At 34.1% G+C, this 19,411-nt stretch overlaps 1 protein-coding gene across 11 annotated transcripts in view; it reads left to right on the forward strand.

The window, feature by feature from the left end:
• Nucleotides 1-19,411, forward strand: part of LOC148613135 (dystrophin-like) — a 236,455-nt gene that overhangs the window by 206,204 nt on the left and 10,840 nt on the right. For 10 of the 11 annotated variants that reach the window (XM_088586300.1, XM_088586311.1, XM_088586301.1 and 7 more), the window contains 11 exons: nt 494-554; nt 1,338-1,399; nt 2,694-2,768; nt 5,040-5,244; nt 5,599-5,684; nt 8,009-8,166; nt 8,414-8,580; nt 8,958-9,069; nt 10,791-10,927; nt 11,695-11,733; nt 18,786-18,857. In XM_088586300.1, coding sequence (XP_088442426.1) covers nt 494-554; nt 1,338-1,399; nt 2,694-2,768; nt 5,040-5,244; nt 5,599-5,684; nt 8,009-8,166; nt 8,414-8,580; nt 8,958-9,069; nt 10,791-10,927; nt 11,695-11,733; nt 18,786-18,857 — 1,174 coding nt within the window. The remainder of the gene's footprint in view (nt 1-493; nt 555-1,337; nt 1,400-2,693; nt 2,769-5,039; nt 5,245-5,598; nt 5,685-8,008; nt 8,167-8,413; nt 8,581-8,957; nt 9,070-10,790; nt 10,928-11,694; nt 11,734-18,785; nt 18,858-19,411) is intronic. The other variant, XM_088586302.1, reaches the window with a different exon arrangement.

The following is a 19,411-nucleotide window of genomic DNA, read 5'->3' on the forward strand; positions in this document are numbered from 1 at the left end:
CACTGCTCCAAAAATTTTCAATAAAATGTTAGAAAAATGAGGTTTTTGACAAAGTTATCTGTTCTTGAAATGTTCATTTTCTGTGCATTTCAATGAAATTATAACTCAATTTGCCAAAATGATAGGGAATGTATTGTCTTTTTTAGATCACCTAGCCTAAGACCATGTGAGCTATTGCCATCACTTGGCGTCCGTCGTCATTATTTACATCGTAAATAAATATGAAGTTTTGGAGTGCTATTCTCCTTTTCTGTGCAACTTCCTTGCGATCATCATAAAATTAATAATTTGTGGCTACAGATTTTTACCTTGTTATACCTAATGAATATCTAGAGCCCTTAAGGTCATAAGTCACCTGTTATGATCAGAAAGTTAAATTGCTATTTTTGGAGGGGATTATTTTTACTTTGCCCTTGTACATTTTTTATTTTCTTCACAACATTTAATTTGTTCTGGTGGTCATTTCTATAAAATCTAAATTTATCTTTTGCAGGATCAGTAGACCATCCATGGGAGAGGTCTGTTTCTGGGAATAAAGTGCCTTATTATATCAAGTAAGTGCCTATTAAGTATAGGTATAATATTTAGAGTGTGGGCTGGTTAAGGTGGGTATAAGTTTGATAGGTATATTTCTGAGACCAAAGAGCCTTGTTATAGTAAGTATTTCTTGGACCAAAGTGTCCTATTATATTTAGTAGGTTTATAAACTTAGCATCCACTCTTGCCATAAAACTTTAATTTCATGTAACATTCAGTGTTTATAATTGCAGCATGATTACATGTAACCTATGATAGATTTTGTACTTGGTTGTTATCGGTTAAAACATTGATATTATTGCCATCTGATTAGATTCTGTAATTCCATGTCATTGTATCATAACCATATTACATTACACAGGCAAAATTATTTCATGTGATTTTAACGTGAATTTCACATGATTTTCACCTGAATTGAGCAAATTAACTAAGTGACAGAGTTCACGTGAAATTTGGGTGAATGGAGCCTTCATGTGAAATTCACACGAAATGTTCACATGAAATTCGTGTTTAGTGAATTTCTCATGAAAATCATATTAATTTCATGTGAAGCTCAATTAACATGAATTTCACGTGAAAAATATTTGCCTGTGTATATAAATGACGAAAATTGAGTATGTCAGGTTCACCTCCAGTTCCGTACCTGACATGAATATATAGGTATTTTAATTAAATAATGACTAGGTGTTATTATTATAGATTTGTCTATTGTAAGACATGTTCTGGGTGTATAGTTAAGCATTATAAATCTGGTGAGTTGTATATTGTTATATTATATTTGATTTTTGATTTGATTTTAGTCATACAACAGAAACTACCCACTGGGACCATCCAGATATGGCAGCACTAATGGAGGCCTTAAGTAAGTAACCTTTTATATGGTTGATTTAAAAGTTGGTAGAGGTTGTTTGGTAACATCAGAAAAAAGTCTTTGAATGGTTTTAGTGAGGGTAGAGATTCATGGGAAATTAAATTCTAAATCTTGAGTGAATTTTTACATAGTGGCATCAGAAAAGACTTCTTAAAACAACCTTAAGACTGATTAGACATACATTCAGTCCTTTCTTCTTAAAACAACCTTAAGACTGATTAGACATACATTCAGTCCTTTTTAACTATTCACAGTACACCTCACACTGAAATGTAATTATTTTAAAAGATACTTCTTAAGAAGAAAGGTAAGGATTGAGCATTTCTAACTAGATCCAACTTTAAGGAATTTATTTGTTTGAACATTCTGTTTCTAATTCCATTGATATAGCAGACTTGTAGTCATGTAATTTTGTGATTAAATGATCTTTGTAATAATCAGGCAAGTCCTATAGTGATACATTATAAAACTGTGGTACTTTTTATTGTGAGAAATCATTCAGTGCACAACAGAAACAATCCCTATGCTCTTTTGTTATAGAACAGATCTTTGGTTGTCAGGGAGGTTTAATCATTTAAAAAATTTTGAGTTGCATTGAAAACTATTCCCAGAATTTTTATTTTGCTATAAACCAGTCAGAAATTATCTCTCTTCATTACACTATGTCATGGCTATTTGTATCAGTAATATTTTCTAGGTAAGTTTGATTCAAAATATTATTATAAATTTTATTTATACATGTTAGTATATAACAAGTAAAAAATTATCTCCCCTTGCCATTCTATTTTCCCAACACTATTATTTTACCAAGAGTGTTATATAGCTTTGTTGAAAGCATTAAAATAATAAAGTTATGTAAATGGTCTAATGTTTACTGTCACTGCCTGACTCTAACATGGACTTGTACTTAATAACAAAATTTTATTTTCTTCAGATGAATTGAATAATGTACGATTAAAATAATAAAGTTATATAAATGGTCTAATGTTTACTGTCACTGCCTGACTCTAACATGGACTTGTACTTAATAACAAAATTTTATTTTCTTCAGATGAATTGAATAATGTACGATTAAAATAATAAATTTATATAAATGGTCTAATGTTTACTGTCACTGCCTGACTCTAACATGGACTTGTACTTAATAACAAAATTTTATTTTCTTCAGATGAATTGAATAATGTACGATTAAAATAATAAAGTTATATAAATGGTCTAATGTTTACTGTCACTGCCTGACTCTAACATGGACTTGTACTTAATAACAAAATTTTATTTTCTTCAGATGAATTGAATAATGTACGATTCTCAGCCTACAGGACAGCCATGAAGATAAGAATGTTACAGAAGAAACTAAGATGTAAGATTTAAAACATTTTTCTTGTTGTGTATAAAAAATAAGTTCATTTGTCTGAATTTAAGATAAGTGCATTGTAAAGACTGTCCACCTTCCAAATTCTAAGGGGGACACAGTAGCCATAGTCAACATTTCTTTTAAGGCAATGTAATACATTGTAGCATGAAATAATTCATGAAAAAAAGAGAGACCATCCAAGTGGTTGACTCTGTGTATTCTGATATTTAAATTCATGATTTTGAAAAATAATGTAAAACCGCTTTTAGTGTGAAATCATGATTAAACAGAGTCAAGTTCATTGGATGCCAAAAAGAGGGAGTCAATCTCCCTCTTAAAGAGGGTGAGTGAAAGTGCTCAGTTAGTATGCAAAATTTATAAATGTACCTCAAGTAGCAGATAAACTGCCTCACCTGCCTCATGGAAGTGTCCTCACCTCCAGTGCAGAAGATGGTAGATTTGATAATGTGGCAAGTCAACTAAAGACTTGGCAGTCACTGCTTCATCTCCAATCAAAGACTTGGTAGTTCTGCTTCTTCTCCAACCAGAAACTTGGTTGTCACTGCTTCTACTGAGATAAAGGATACTACAGACACTGTGAAGTCAGCCTCATATCTTGACCTACACTTAGAAATCGTTGGTAAAGGAAAACTATTGACCAAATTTTACGACAAACTTGATGACTTTTCATTCAGAATTGTCAACTTTCCTTTCATCTGTGGCAACATCCCTTCGGCTCCTGTGTATGGAGTGTTCATATCACAACTCATACGTTATGCCAGAGCTTGCCGAAACTACGCAGACTTTTCGAATTGCGCTAGAACTCTAACAAATAGGCTTCTGGAACAGGTTTATGTTGCTACAAGATTGAAGTCATCACTACAGAAGTTTTATGGTTGTCATCATGAACTCGTGGATCATTATGGTGTATCCATCAACACCATGAAAACTGGTTTATTCAACGGGTCATAGTTTTCCTTTCCTCGTTTGTCTACCCTGGACTTGACTTTTTATGAGCAACTCGGCGGGTGTTTCTAGAAAAGCAGAGGACGTTTACCCTACCGGTGCACCTGGTCCATGCTCCCAGTTTTTAGTGGAGTCTGAGTTGCTCATTTACTTTTGTTACTTTGTATGTATGATTTTCGTTACTTTATGTTCTTTGTTGTGTATGTCTGTTTTCCATGTCTGGTCTTTGTCCCTGGATTACATTCTTTTGATTACCGCTATAACCTTGGTTCCCTTGATTACTCTCCAACAACCAAAGACTTGGTAGTCACTGCTTCTCCAACCAAAGACTTGGTAGTCACTGCTTTTCCTCCAACCAAAGACTAGGTAATCACTGCTTCTCCTCCAACCAAAGACTTGGTAATCACTGGTTCTCCTTGAACCAAAGACTTGATAGTCACTGCTTCTCTTCTGACCAAAGAGTTGGTAGTCACTGCTTCTCCTCTGACCAAAGACTTTGTAGTCACTGCTTCTCCAACCAAAGACTTGGTAGTCACTGCTTCTCCTCTGACCAAAGACTTGGTAGTCACAGTTCTCCTCTGACCAAAGACTTGGTAGTCACTGCTTCCCCTCTGACTGAAGACTTGGTAGTCACTGCTTCTCCTCTATCCAAAGACTTGGTAGTCACTGCTTCTGCTCTGTCCAAAGACTTGGTTGTCACTGCTTTTCCTCCAACCAAAGACTTGGTAGTCACTGCTTCTCCTCTGACCAAAGACTTGATAGTCACTGCTTCTCCAACCAAAGACTTTCTAGTCACTGCTTCTCCAACCAAAGACTTTCTAGTCACTGCTTCTTGTCCAATCAAAGACTTGGTGGTCACTGCTTCTACTTCAAGTATTCAACCTATATGAGATATAGTGATGACTGGTTTGCTTGGAGTTGGACTAATGTGTCCAAGGGGTGCTATCTTTTGGTTTTGGTTCTATGAGCTATTGTAGAGATCTAACTCAATGTGTCAACTAGTAATAATCTGTCAGATTGATGAAACTTTCCCATCCTTAATTGTATGAAATATCTGCTACAGGGCATTATGCTCTTGTCAATCAATAATGCAAGTAGCTGGATTTTATGCTGAGTATAATTATCTTTATTTAGAATATTGTTATATAGAAGTACTTGTACTACCTGACAATGATAATCTATATTTAGAATATTGTTACACAGGAGTACTTGTACTACCTGACAATGATAATCTATATTTAGAATATTGTTACACAGGAGTACTTGTACTACCTGACAATGATAATGTACTTTCATTTTGCTTCATTTCAGTGGATTTGGTAGCAATGAATGTAGCAATGGAGTCATTCGAAAATCATCATCTTCGTGGACAGAATGATAATGTAATGGACATTATTCAAATAATAAACTGTTTATCTACGATTTATGAAATCGTCGCTCAAAGTCACCGTGATCTAGTCAATGTACCACTGTGTGTCGATTTAGTTCTCAATTGGATACTCAATGTATATGATGTGTAAGTTTAGTCCTACTTCCCTAACAATAGCCCAATAGTAAAAAAGGTGGATGCCATTAGGCAACCAATCAAGCAGTCTAGTACGAATATTGAATCCCTATTATTTTTAACCAACCATTTTTGCAGCAAACTTCAGTTTTTCATTTTTACACTGGAACAAAAAAAAATGGCTTTAATAAAAAAAAAACATGTATGGAACCGATTGTTACTATAATTTTGGCGCATTGAAGGAAACTTTAAAAAAACAACAGCACATAGTTATGTAGCTTTTGTAATGAAAAAAAATATTTACTTCTGTTACATTATCATGTTTTCAGCTTCACAATTCAATGTAGTTTTTTGTCGTTATTTCAGAGCCAGAAGTGGTAAAATTCGTGTTTTGTCTTTCAAAGTAGGATTAATATTATTGTGTAATGGGCATTTAGATGAGAAATATAAATGTGAGTATAATATACTTTAAGTACAGTGAAACCTGTCATAACCAAACACGTTTTGGATTTTAAAATAAGTTTCGTTTAGACAGGTGTTCACTTTACCAAGGTTTAAAATACATTTAATTTGACATAAGGAAACTTGAAAAAGTGTGTGGTTTAAACAGTTTTGGAAGTCAGGGTTCAGTTTAGACATGAATTTCAGTCAGGGTTCAGTTCAGACAGGTTATGAATTTAAGTCAGGGTTCAGTTCAGACATGAATTTAAGTCAGGGTTCAGTTTATACATGAATTTAAGTCAGGGTTCAGTTTTGACAGGTTATGAATTTAAGTCAGGGTTCAGTTTAGACAGATTATGTTGTAATTTTTACCTCTGTTCAGTCAATGGGTGATATAATGGAATCTTTTTGTCCATTATTTCATTCATTTATCCAAATTTTGTCTCAATTATTTTGGGTTCCAATGGATGGATTGGTTTCAAATTCGGTTTGTTGCTTTATATAAATGGTGCATACATTGTAAGTAAGTTTTGGTGCTGTCTGATATCAACTTCCTCTACAAGTTGGGGTTGACCTAGCAAGACAATATGTGCAACTTCATATTATCTCAATTTATGAATCATGCAAAAGTGGACAAATAAGAGGATTTGTTCATTGTACATCTTTATTAGTACATGTATTGACAGCACACTGTGAAAGTACTATTTTTCGTGGGGTACCAATTTACGTGGTTTTCGTGGGTAGGCCAAACCACGTAATTTGGTTCTCAACAAAAAGGAGAATTTGTACACTAAAAACAGCAAACCCATGAACCTGTGTTTCTTCCCTGATCCACGAATTAAAGTACTTTGACAGTAAGTGCTTTCAGTACTTAGAACATTATATTGATTATTACTGGTTTGACATTTAAGTTTGTAAACTGATTTGTTAAGTAAATGTAAACAATGTGATGTAATTACACAGTCCAAATTTAGAATGTCTGATGTTTAATTGTCATATGTCTGAAAAACAATAATTTGTAGATATTTTCCTCCATTGTTTATATTTAAATTTACTATGTTGTAAGTCTCACAATATTGAATATGTACATTAAGCCAAACAGAGTGAAGGATTCTACATAAAATATCATGTCTGAACTTCTTTATAGATTTTATATGTTGATCAGTCATTGTAGGAACCACCTTGGTGGTCTGGTGGTAGCATGCTCACATCTAGTGTGGGATATCCTGGGTTTAATTCCCAGCTAAGTGTAATAACTTTAGAAATGGTAGTCACTGCTTCTCTGCTAAGCACACAGCATTAAGGAGTTACAGTGATAACTGGAGACAGAATAATGTGTCTAACATTCCTTTCTGTTAGCTTTGTTTACATGTGCACTCATTAAAAATCTGATCAAATGTTCTCAACCTGAAATGCACAAAATTTCTGACATGTATTAGTCTTTTATTACAAATCTTGTCCAGCAAATCATTGTCTGTATACAGAAAATCATAGTTTGTATTAAGCAAATCATAATATGTATACAGCAAATCAGAGTGTGTGTACAGCAAATCATAGAGTGTTTACAGCAAATCATAGTGTGTGTACAAAAAATTAGTGTTCACGGCAAATCATACTGTGTTTACAAGAAGCCTTAGAGTGTTTACTGCTAATCATAGTGTGTGTGCAAGAAACCACAGAATGTTTACAGCAAATCATAGTGTGTGTACAAGAAACCATTTAGTGTTTACATCAAATCGTAGTGTGTGTACAAGAAATTATAGTGTTCACAGCAAATCATACTGTGTTTACAAGAAGCCTTAGAGTGTTTACTGCTAATCATAGTGTGTGTACAAGAAACCACAGAGTGTTTACAGCAAATCATAGTGTGTGTACAAGAAACCATGTAGTGTTTACATCAAATCATAGTGTGTGTACAAGAAATTATAGTGTTCACGGCAAATCATACTGTGTTTACAAGAAGCCTTAGAGTGTTTACTGTAATCATAGTGTGTGATCAAGAAATCATTGTTTACAGGAAATCATACAGAAAATCAAGGTGTATGTGCATCAAATCACAGTGTGTGAAATAAATTATTGTGTACAGAAAATCATAGTGTTTAACATGTATAAAGCAAATTATTGTGTGTGTGTGTGTGTGTGTGTGTGTGTGTGTGTGTGTGTGTGTGTATTTATACAGAAAATCAAAGTGTGTATACAGCAAATCATAGTGTGTGTACAAGAAATCATTGTGTACAGGAAATCATAGACTGTTTACAAGAAATCTTACAATAAGGCTTAATTAACTCACTGTAGTAAATGTTCTTATTTCAACTGTTTTTTATTTTGATTTTAGATTTGTTTCGTTTGATAGCCAACACACAAGGCTATGCTGATCAGAGGAAGTTAGGTTTACTGTTGCATGACTGTTTACAAATACCTCGACAACTCGGTGAAGTTGCCTCCTTTGGTGGCAGTAATATTGAACCTAGTGTTCGGAGCTGTTTCGAAAAGGTATGTATGTTTTTGAAGCAGAGCTAACTGGTTTTTTTTATATTTCATAGATAACTATTTCAAATTGCTGAAAGAATTGTTTAAGTGAATATATAATGGTGCATTATAATAAAAGTAAACTTCCCAGAAAAATAAATTCTGGAAACTATAAACCTTATAAACGTTAAACCATAAAATTCATCCTCTTAACTTTTTGTATGTTCCCAACCTAATGTAAACTATTATTCATAACTACCTATTATTTCAGGCTAATGGACGAGCAGAAATCCAGGTTTCCCATTTTCTTGACTGGTTACAGTTGGAGCCACAGTCATTGGTATGGCTCCCTGTGTTACATAGGCTTGCTGCAGCAGAGACTGCCAAACATCAGGCCAAATGTAATATCTGTAAGGCTTTCCCTATTGTGGGATTCAGGTTAGTCTTTTTAAATACTCAACAATATCTGCAATTTACAAACCTAATGCATTATGATTGAAGACACCATATATATTTAGTATCTTTCTGCCACAGATATAAATAACCTGTGGATTAAAACTTTCCCTGATTTTTTAAGCAAAATTACATTGTGTGATGATAAAAACACCTTTATGAAATTTAAACTTAATTGGGACAGTAGTATTTGTAAGTTTTGCAGATGGACAGCTGTTTCAGGAAACAGTTATTTTTGTCTAGCCTAATTTTTTTTTTTTAAGAAAGCACAAAACCTGTAAGTTTCTAGAGTATTGAATTGACGTGAACTACACATGATAACCAATTATCACTATGACAACAGTTAACTGTTTCTTTTCCAGATATCGCTGTTTACGGTGCTTTAACTTTGATATTTGCCAATTGTGTTTTTTCTCGGGAAGAAAATCCAAAAATCATAAACTCACTCATCCTATGCAAGAATACTGTACCGCTGTGAGTATTAGTTGATGTTTCTTTTTTTTTCATATCTGTCTGTCCTCTTTTTGTCATTACAACTCTGCTCAAACTACTTAACAGAATTTTACAAAACTTGGCATGTGGTAAAAAGAAAATTTTCATATTTAAAGTTCTTATACCCCACTCAATGAGTGGGTTATTTATTGGAATCACCTTATCTGTTTGTCAATCTGTCAATCTGAATTTTGTTGCAATTAGCTCAGCTCCCAATGGATATATTGATTTCAAATTTGGTTTGTTGGTTTATATTGATGGGGCATACATTGTAAGTTATTTTAGGGTGCTGATTGATATGAATTTTCTGTTATGTAGGACCTATATGGATGGACTGATTTGGTGTCTGGCATCATATAAATGAAACATATGTTTTATAGCTATTTTGATGCTTTCTGATATCAACTTCCTGTACAAGTTGGGATATGTCTAGCATGACAACATATGCAATTTCATATCATCCCTCAAATAAAATGGGAATTATGCCCCTTTGAACTTAGCTTCCCAAAAATCTTGTTATTGTAACTTCTTATAACTTTATGAACAGAATTTCATCCTTGTTGTGCATATAATCAGGAAATTTTGAGCCCTCAAATTTTATTGGAGTTACACCCCTATGAAATGAGTTTTCTGAAATGTATTACTGAAACAACTTTTCAGTTAAACTCCTCATCATACAAAGGTTGTCAGTTTATTAAAATCTCATTAAACTGGCTCCTCTTTCGATGTAGTGCACTCACTAAGTTCTTTTTTCATTTCTCCTATATTGTTATTATATATATATATACCATTGTTACCTAATTATAAGGTTTTATCTTGTTTATTAAATATACACATATTTTTCTCTATTTTCAAAATTTATTCAGGACAGGGCGATCTATTGCACAGTCGATGTACTATTGCACGGTGCAATAGTCTCCTTGAGGAGTCTATTGCACTGACCCCATAATGACCTTTATCTAAGCCTTTTGATTGGTTGAACTTTTTTTAAGCGCTTCATTGAATTGGAGTTTACACACAAAAAACTCGTGTGTAAAAACGTAGATGAGACTCTCGTCTGCCAATTCGTAAACATGGAGCTGTCAATTTCCTATTCCTGGTCGAAAGGTTGTCTCTTTGACATATTCCCCATTTCCATTCTTTATTTATTATATCTCATAGACAAAGTAGGTAATAAAACAGTTATTAAATGGGTTGGATGCAATAGACCAGAATATTTGTCCTGAGGTAACTATGATCAAGTGTTCTTTTGCATGAGGCCAACACTTGATCATTCTCAGTACCTCAGGACAAATATTCTGGTCTATTGCATCCAACCCATTTAATAACTGTATAATATGAATTTGAAAATTCAAGATTTCTCCCAGTCACCCATCAGTCTACTTCTTTTTTTTTGTAAGTTTTTTTAAGTTGTTCTTTTTACTGAATGTATAACAGCATACCGCTGTCTGTCTGTGTGTCTGTCATATTATAACTCACAAACCCAATGACAAGTTTTAAATGTTTCGATTGTCACTATTGAAGAAGAAAATCTCCCTTTTGTGTACATTTTACCACTTTTATTTGTTTGTTTGTTTATTTTTTCTGTTTTAAGCAATAGAATTTTACCACTTTTGTTTTTTTTTGTTTTTTTTTTTGTTATTTTCTGTTTTAAGGTATTGAATTTAACCATTGATTTAATTAGCTTATATTTTACTTTACAGACCACCTCAGGAGAAGATGTTAGAGATTTTACAAAAGTCATCAAAAATAAATTCAAAACAAAACGTCATTTTAAGAAACATCCACGCCTGGGCTTTCTTCCTGTCCAGACCGTTTTGGAGGGAGACATGTTAGAAAGGTAATATAATAGATTTGTTGTGTCTAATGTTTGTATGTTATGAACTTGTCGTGTGTTTTAATGATGTTGTTTTTCTTTTTACATGTAACAGTTTTCCTTTACTCACATTTTCTGCATCTTGAATTTTTAATTTGTACATAAAATTGGTCAAAAGTTCTAATAGGTCATGAAGTATGTGAACTAATTAAAACTTGTTATCTAACACATAAAGTTATCTGGCTATTTTCATATCAAAGAACATTAACATGTCAATTTTAATTCTTGCACTTTTAAATTCATGGAATTATTTGCACCAATGATGACATTGCAGCAGTTTCACACTTTGCAATGTCTTAAATATTTCTATGAGCTCTTTTAAAAACCAGGAAAGGTTTGTGCATTTCAATTTCAATTTCAATTGAAATCACCTGCTTTCTAAAGTAATTTTCAAAAGTGTCCCTACCACATTGGTTGTGGAGATTGTCCATCCAACATAGACCTGACCTCTTGACTACAGTCCCTTTTGATTGCATGGATAGTGCCGTAAATAAATACAGAGTTATTGCCCGTTGTTAATTAAGTTGGGAACTTCAGGAACAACTGCCTCAACTACCATTTTATTCAACCTAGACATACTTCAGTATGACCCATATCAGATCTCAGAGCTTGGGGTTTATTTGTTATACACATGTGCCAGCTTATAATATAGACATGACTTGACCTTGACCTTTAATTCAAATATCTTTTTTTTAAGTTTTACATTGCTCCTCTTTTTTTTTCTTTTTAAGCCAAAACACATCAAAGATGATTTCTACATCAGTACAGTGGTAAACACTTTACAAAGAAACCCCTTATTATATATTTATACATATATATATATATATACACATTGTCTTCACAAGCTTAGTAGCCTGTTGAAATTTTTTTACCATGCATGAAGGTGTCTTGGGAAATGCGGTGGATTTTTGCACTAGTGTTCATATAAGGAAAATGTTTTTATAAGTATTTACAAGTTCAGGTTTATTGGCTCTGTTTTCATCAGAAATCTCAAATTGTGTTTTCTTAAAATCCTTTTGAACTTTTCTATCAGATTCTTTACACTTGAAAATTCAAAATTTGAGATTTCTTTTAAATCGGGACCCTGAATATTAGTATTTTGTTAGGCTTTAGTTTAAAGAATGGCAAAATTTTGTTAGAAGCTTTTTATAAAGTTGCTTCACAGCAGGCAGGGTCATTTAATAGAATAGAAAACTATTTTTTTGAACACTGTTTCTCTCGCTTTGGATTGGGTATTGCAATACAATGTTTTATCAGTTATATTTTTTGATTCAATAAGTTTTTTAAATTTGAAGGTATATTGAGTTTCCAATCCCTTCATCCCTTATTATGATCCTGCTCTTGTTACCCTTTCCATCTAAAATAACTTTTGTTGCATATCTTATTCTCTTTCTTGAAACCCTGATTCTCATGTAATAAGTATTAGTCTTTATACTACACCGGGCAGGTCATTATATACTACACTGGGCGGGTCCCTATATACTACACCAGGCAGGTCCCTATATGTTACACCATGTAGGTCCTTATATACTACATGGTCCTTTTGATAACTTCAGTTCAATTCAAAGTCCTTATGCTTTCTTTCTTTCAACTTTTTTAATGTACTCTAATAATAACTAAACGTTTGTCATAAGGACAAACAAAATATGTGGAATGAAGTTGAAAGGGCAAGGATTCAGGATCAAAGACCTGTGCTTAACAGTCAACTGCTGGACATGACATAAAAAAATTTTCCCAGAAAATCAGAGGTCATATACCTTTAAAGTGTACTTAGATCTTTTGAGAGGTTGCTTACCCTTCCTGTGCACCTGGATATCTCTATAAAGGGCACTTACCCTCCCAGTGTACCTAAGTATTTTTCTAGAAGTCATGTACCATTCCAGTGCATCTAGTTGTCTTTCTGGAGGTCGTAAATCCCTACTCAGAAGGAAGCAACTGTCTTTCATCTTACCTGTCTGTTCAAGTGCATTTTTGGATGCATTGTTAAGCTTCTATCTTGCTAAATGATTTCAGTTTGTATAGATGTGAATATTACATTAAAGGCTTTAATTAAGGTATCTTACTTTCCTTTGTATAAAGGTTTATTTGATTTAACATGAATTGTTGGTGCTCTGATCTTGAATTGTCAGTAACCATTGATGATGCTCTGGTCTTAAACTGTCAGTAACCATTGATGTTGTTCTGGTCTTGAATTGTCAGTAACATTAATGGTGCTCTGGTCTTAAACTGTCAGTTACCATTGAAGGTTCTCTGGTCTTGAACTGTCAGTAACCATTGAAGGTGCTCTGAACTTGAACTGTCAGTAACCATTGATCATGCTCTGATCTTGAACTGTCAGTAACCATTGATGGTGCTGTAGTCTTTAACTGTCAGTAGCCATTGAAGGTGCTCTGATCTTGAACTGCCAGTAACCGTTAATGGTGCTCTGGTGTTTAGCTGTCAGTAACCATTGATGGTGATCTGGTCTTTAATTGTCAGTAACCATTTATGATGCTCTGGTCTTAAACTGTCAGTAACCATCGATGGTGCTCTGGTCTTGAATTGTCAGTAACCATTAATGGTGCCCTGGTCTTTCACTGTCAGTAACCATTGATGGTGCTCTGGTCTTAAACTGCCAGTTACCATTGAAGGTTTTTTTGGTCTTGAACTGTCAGTAACCATTTAAGGTGCTCTGGACTTGAACTGTCAGTAACCAATGATCATGCTCGGGTCTTGAAATGTCAGTAACCATTGAAGGTGCTCTGATCTTGAACTGCTAGTAACCATTGATTGTGCCCTGGTCTTTAATTGTCAGTAACCATTGATGATGGTTTGGTCTTAAACTGTCAGTAGCCATTGAAGGTCCTCTAGTCTTTAATTGTCAACAACCATTGATGGTGCTCTGTTCTTTAACTGTCAGTAACCATTAATGGTGCTCTGATCTTGAACTGTCAGTTGCTATTTATGGTGCTCTGGTCTTGAACTCACATTAACCATTTAAAAGCCTGTCACATCTAAACTAATGAGTTCTTGGATTGTTTATTATTTTAGCATCAGCTTAGTAATAAATGTTTGATTGTTATAATTAATAGGGGTTTTTCCTGACTTTGATCCATCAGGCACTGTAGCTACCTCTGAAGCTTTCAAAGGCTCGTAGTCTATCTTTTTTTCTTTTTTGGTTGTGATATTTGATTTCTGCTCTTTTAATTAATTAAAAATATTCAGTGTAGGATAAACTGATAAATAATGAAGTCATAATGCAACAAAGTGAAAGAGTCAGTAGATAAACAATGAAGTCATGAAGCTTAAAAAAATGAAGTGTCAGTAGATAAAATCATAGAGAAAATCAATCATGAAGTACTCAGAGTCGGAATTTAGATGAAAGGCTACATTCCATCAAAGGCTGAAGTAATCTGCAGATTGTTGAATGGTTGCTAGTCAACAATTGATTTAATTCTGCAACAAAGCTCGTTTTGTTGGTGACATTCCATGTAAATTTGACAAATAATTATTTCATTGATTGGATATTTAAGGATTATGGGATTAATTACCCACAATAACAGGTAAGGAGGTACTTATCTGTGTTAGGTTGACCCATTCATGTGTCCTATATAATTAATTGTTTTTGATCAGTTTTCAGAAGTATTAGCTCTTAATGGAGTAATGAAGTGCATGTACTGAAAGTAAAAACTTGGTCAATGAAAGAAAACATCTTCAGTTTCATTTGCTGGTCATTTTTGTAGTATTTTGTGGTCAGTAATTATTTATAGGACAGAGTTTTGAGGTGCACAGGATACACCCTGTCACTCCTCTGCTGATTAGTTCATCTGTCCACAGGATACACCCTGTCACTCCTCTGCTGATTAGTTCATCTGTCCACAGGATACACCCTGTCACTCCTCTGCTGATTAGTTCATCTGTCCACAGGATACACCCTGTCACTCCTTTGCTGATTAGTTCATCTGTCCTCAGGATACACCCTGTCACTCCTCTGCTGATTAGTTCATCTGTCCACAGGATACACCTTGTCACTCCTCTGCTGATGAGTTCATCTGTCCACAGAATTGTTGTTCCAACTCCTTCTAAACACTGTATTAGATGGAATGTTATAGGAGGGTTTAATTCAGAATTAATTTTATGTAACTATAGAATTCTATCTTGTTGTATCAGTTAGGTCACTACTAGGTTGTATTAAATATTAATGAATATAGTGTTCACTTCTACGATTAACATAAGCTCAGTAGAGCCTTTTAATCAACAGTGAGATTTACAATCATTTGTAAAATACGGTCCGTATTATAAGGTCAGTTTGCAAAATATGATCCTTATTATAAGGTCAGTTTGTCTCTGGTGACCCCTATTATAAGGTCAGTTTGTCTCAGGTGACCCCTATTATAAGGTCAGTTTGTCTCTGGTGACCCTTATTATAAGGTCAGTTTGTCTCTGATGACCCCTTTTATAAGGTCAGTTTCTCTCTGGTGATCAGTATTATAAGGTCAGTTTGTCTCTGGTGATTTGTATTATAATTTCAGTTTTTCTCTGGCATTGTTCCTCTTATTTTATAAGAAGTTTTGTTGTTAATTGTTATATATATTGTTAAAAGAGTTTCATATCAATGAAGAGTTTAAATTTTAACTTCAGCATGTATTTATTTCAAAATTTTGTATCTGTACTATTCAAAAAAAGAGATAATAGCTGTTTCTATGATTTAAGTCAATTTTTCAACTACTTTATAAAGTTTCAACTACTGACAATGCGTTAATAAAAGGAAAAGGTACATATTTGAAATACATATGCTCAAGTTCTTTAATCAGTAATGTACTGTAACCTGTAAAGTAATCAGTAATGTACTGTAATTAGGAAAATCAGAAATGTACAGTAATGTTTGGTAATCATTAATGTAATGTAAACAGTAATGTGTAAAGTAATCAGTAATGTACTGTATTCTGTAAAATGATCATAAATGTATTTTACTAGAGTATATAGGGACAACTCTTTCACTGTACTATGTATAATGATGTTTTTGGGCCAGCTGCAGTCTACCCTGTGGTATGAGGGTTTCCTCGTTCATTGAAGACCAATGGGTGGCCTTCAGGCCCGATATTTTCGTCTCAGTTGGATTGTAGTCTCTTTGACATATTCACCATATCTATTCTTGTTATATCTAATCTGTAATCTGTAAAGTAATCAGTAATGTACTGTATTCAGGAGGACAGTGGGGCTGTTTACACATTCAGACTGGAAATTGTTCCTCTATCTATGATATAAGGTATTAAAAAAAACATTCCCTTGAAATTTTAGGTTTCTATGAATTGTATGCTTGCATTTTCTACCACTGTGTATACTTAACTCATTGAATTGCAGGCAGACATTGATTGAATTCCAATTAGTAATGTTGTCGTTAGATTTAGACAATGTGATCGACAGTCTGATCTATACTTGTTCAACATGCCTGTTTTGGCGAAGTGAAGAAATTTCAATACATGTGGAATGATTCTTAGTCGGCAAACATGAGTCACTTATCCAATCTATGACATCATGTCTCTGTATCTATTCATGTTTAAATGTATTTTTTTTCTCCTGCTGCAACACTTTCGGAAGTCATTGAGTTTGTCATAAAATCAATAGAAATACATTTTCTAAGTCAATACTAGTTTATAAAATAAAAAGTTTGGTTTTAGCTTCCTACTTAAATGGAATAGGATTGGTATTTGAATAGCACTTAGTTTTCCATTTTCTGCAGTTGAGAATTTCTGAGTCATACATGTACACATCTCTTGGGATTGTGATTTGATTGGTCGTTGGACTTTCAAGGGACTTTGTTCTTTTCTCTCCTCAGTTCTTCTTGTCTGGATTTTACATCTGAAAAAAGTTTCAGTTAGATCTTAGGATGAGTTACTTGATTAGTAACCTGGCTATATTAAGAACTTTTATATTCCTTCTTCTTGAAACTCAAATAGTTCTGGATGATGGTTACTTTGATGTTTGAAGTTTCTGTTTCTGGATATAAATGAAGCAAAGGAATGAGTGATTCTGTAGTAACAACAATAAATACAATGAAGTGTTCCTGGATCAGTATTTCTGATTAAATAAAAGTGTTGAATTTCTCTTCCTGGATCAGTAGTATGGACTGTCTATTTCTGAATTGCTACAACTCCTGCATCAGGTATTTCTTAGTAACGGGAACTATATACCGGTATATAATAGATTTTTGAAAGAATATAATGATAACCCACCCCTGCACTGACTGGATAACTCCCCTCTTACCCCTCCTTGTGCTGGTTATCCTCACCCCTACACTGACTGGATAACTCCTCTCTTACCCCTCCTTGTGCTGGATATCCCCACCCCTACACTGACTGGATAACTCCTCTCTTACCTCTTCTTTTGCTGGATATCCTCACCCCTACACTGACTGGATAACTCTTCTCTTACCCCTCCTTGTGCTGGATATCCTCACCCCTATACTGACTGGATAATTCCTCTCTTACACCTCTTTGTGCTGGATATCCCCACCCCTACACTGACTGGATAACTCCTCTCTTACCCATCCTTGTGCTGTATATGCCTCACTCCTACACCTACTGGATAACTCCTCTCTATCCCTTCTTGTGCTGGATATCCCCTGCCCTACACTGACTAGATAACCCCTCCCTTACCCCTCCTTGTGCTGGATATCCCCACCCCTACACTGACTGGATAACTCCTCTCTTCCCCCTCCTTGTGCTGGATATACCCACCACTACACTGACTGGATATCCCATCTCTATCCTTCCTTGTGCTGGATATCCCCACCCCTACACTGACTGGATAATTTCTCTCTATCCCTCTTGTGCTGGATGTACCCACCCCTCCACTGACTGGATAACCCCTCTCCCGCCCTTCCTTATACTAGTCTGTTGTATACCAAGGGTATTATTTACATTGTTCTGTTTAGGTATTGTTGTCTATTTCTCTTTGAGTTATGTCAACTAAAGTTTCTTTATATTTGATAAATTTGAAACTTCTGATTTATTTTCATTATAAAGTCTGCAGCTGACAGTAAATAAATACATTTAAACTTTGTTGATTAAGTCCACAGCTAACCATAAATCTATACATTTATTGACTAACAATCAAATATTAAGCCTAAATATGATCAAAGCTGCCAATACAATACTAAATATATAAGTGCACCAATACAGGATTTAGCTGTCCTATACAGGACTTAGCCGTCCAATACAGGATTTAGCAGTCCTGTATGGCTTGTACCCGTGCAATCCGTCATATTCGCCCAGCCCAGGCCAGTATGACCTATTGGACAAGATAGCCAATAAAGGTATAATTGCGTAAGGTTTGTCATATTGGCTGACTTATTGATCCGTGGCTAGCAAATAGCTATCCTCTGACCAATATGGCTATCCTCAGACCAATAACTAAGCCAATATGGAAGAACTTGCGTAATAATACTATACTATACTTCTGTTAACTGACTATAACATTTTTGTTACATTGTTTTGATGGATATATACCAGTTCCATCAAACATGTAGTTTTTTTGGCTTAAAACCTAATTATAAATTCACTTGTTATAATAACAACTACATGTACTTGTACTTAACATTCAGCTGAGGTTCTAAGTATCATCCATATAATACAAGTCTTTGCTTTGTCATTGTTTATATATGTACAATTTTAATGCATGTATACCCAAAATATCCACATGTTAATGTTGATATATACATTACTAAATATTGTACTTAGTTTCAGCAACAACAAAAAACAAGTTAAATCAACCTGTGTTAACTATACTCATCTTCATGAGTTATATAATTAACACGTTTTCAAATCTTATCTAATTACAGCCCATCACCATCACCACAACATAGTATTTCATCACAAGATATGCATTCCCGCTTAGAGTTGTATGCAAGTCGGTGAGTATGTTCAAAATCCCTGGTCAAGAAAATATTAAGATGTCTCTGAATTTGTTGATTTATGTAAAAAAAAACATTAATACAGCTTGATTTGTTTTGTTCCTTTTGTAAATAATTTCCCAAATACTAATTAATTTGTTTCTTTGCTTTCTGTAAACTAATTCCTAGACACTAAACAAATTACTTGGCTTTGCTTTCTGTAAACTAATTCCTGGACATTAAACAAATTACTTGGCTTTGCTTTCTGTAAACTAATTCCTAGACACTAAACAAATTACTTGGCTTTGCTTTCTGTAAACTAATTCCTGGACACTAAACAAATTACTTGGCTTTGCTTTCTGTAAACTTCTTCCTGGACACTAAACAAATTACTTGGCTTTGCTTTCTGTAAACTTCTTCCTGGACACTAAACAAATTACTTGGCTTTGCTTTCTGTAAACTTCTTCCTGGACACTAAACAAATTACTTGGCTTTGCTTTCTGTAAACTAATTCCTGGACACTAAACAAATTACTTGGCTTTGCTTTCTGTAAACTTCTTCCTGGACACTAAACA

The sequence above is a fragment of the Perna viridis genome, chromosome 6 (genome assembly GCF_037379345.1).
Source record: "Perna viridis isolate PV_CMFRI_1.1 ecotype Kerala chromosome 6, ASM3737934v1, whole genome shotgun sequence".
NCBI classification, from domain to species: Eukaryota; Metazoa; Mollusca; class Bivalvia; order Mytilida; family Mytilidae; genus Perna; species Perna viridis.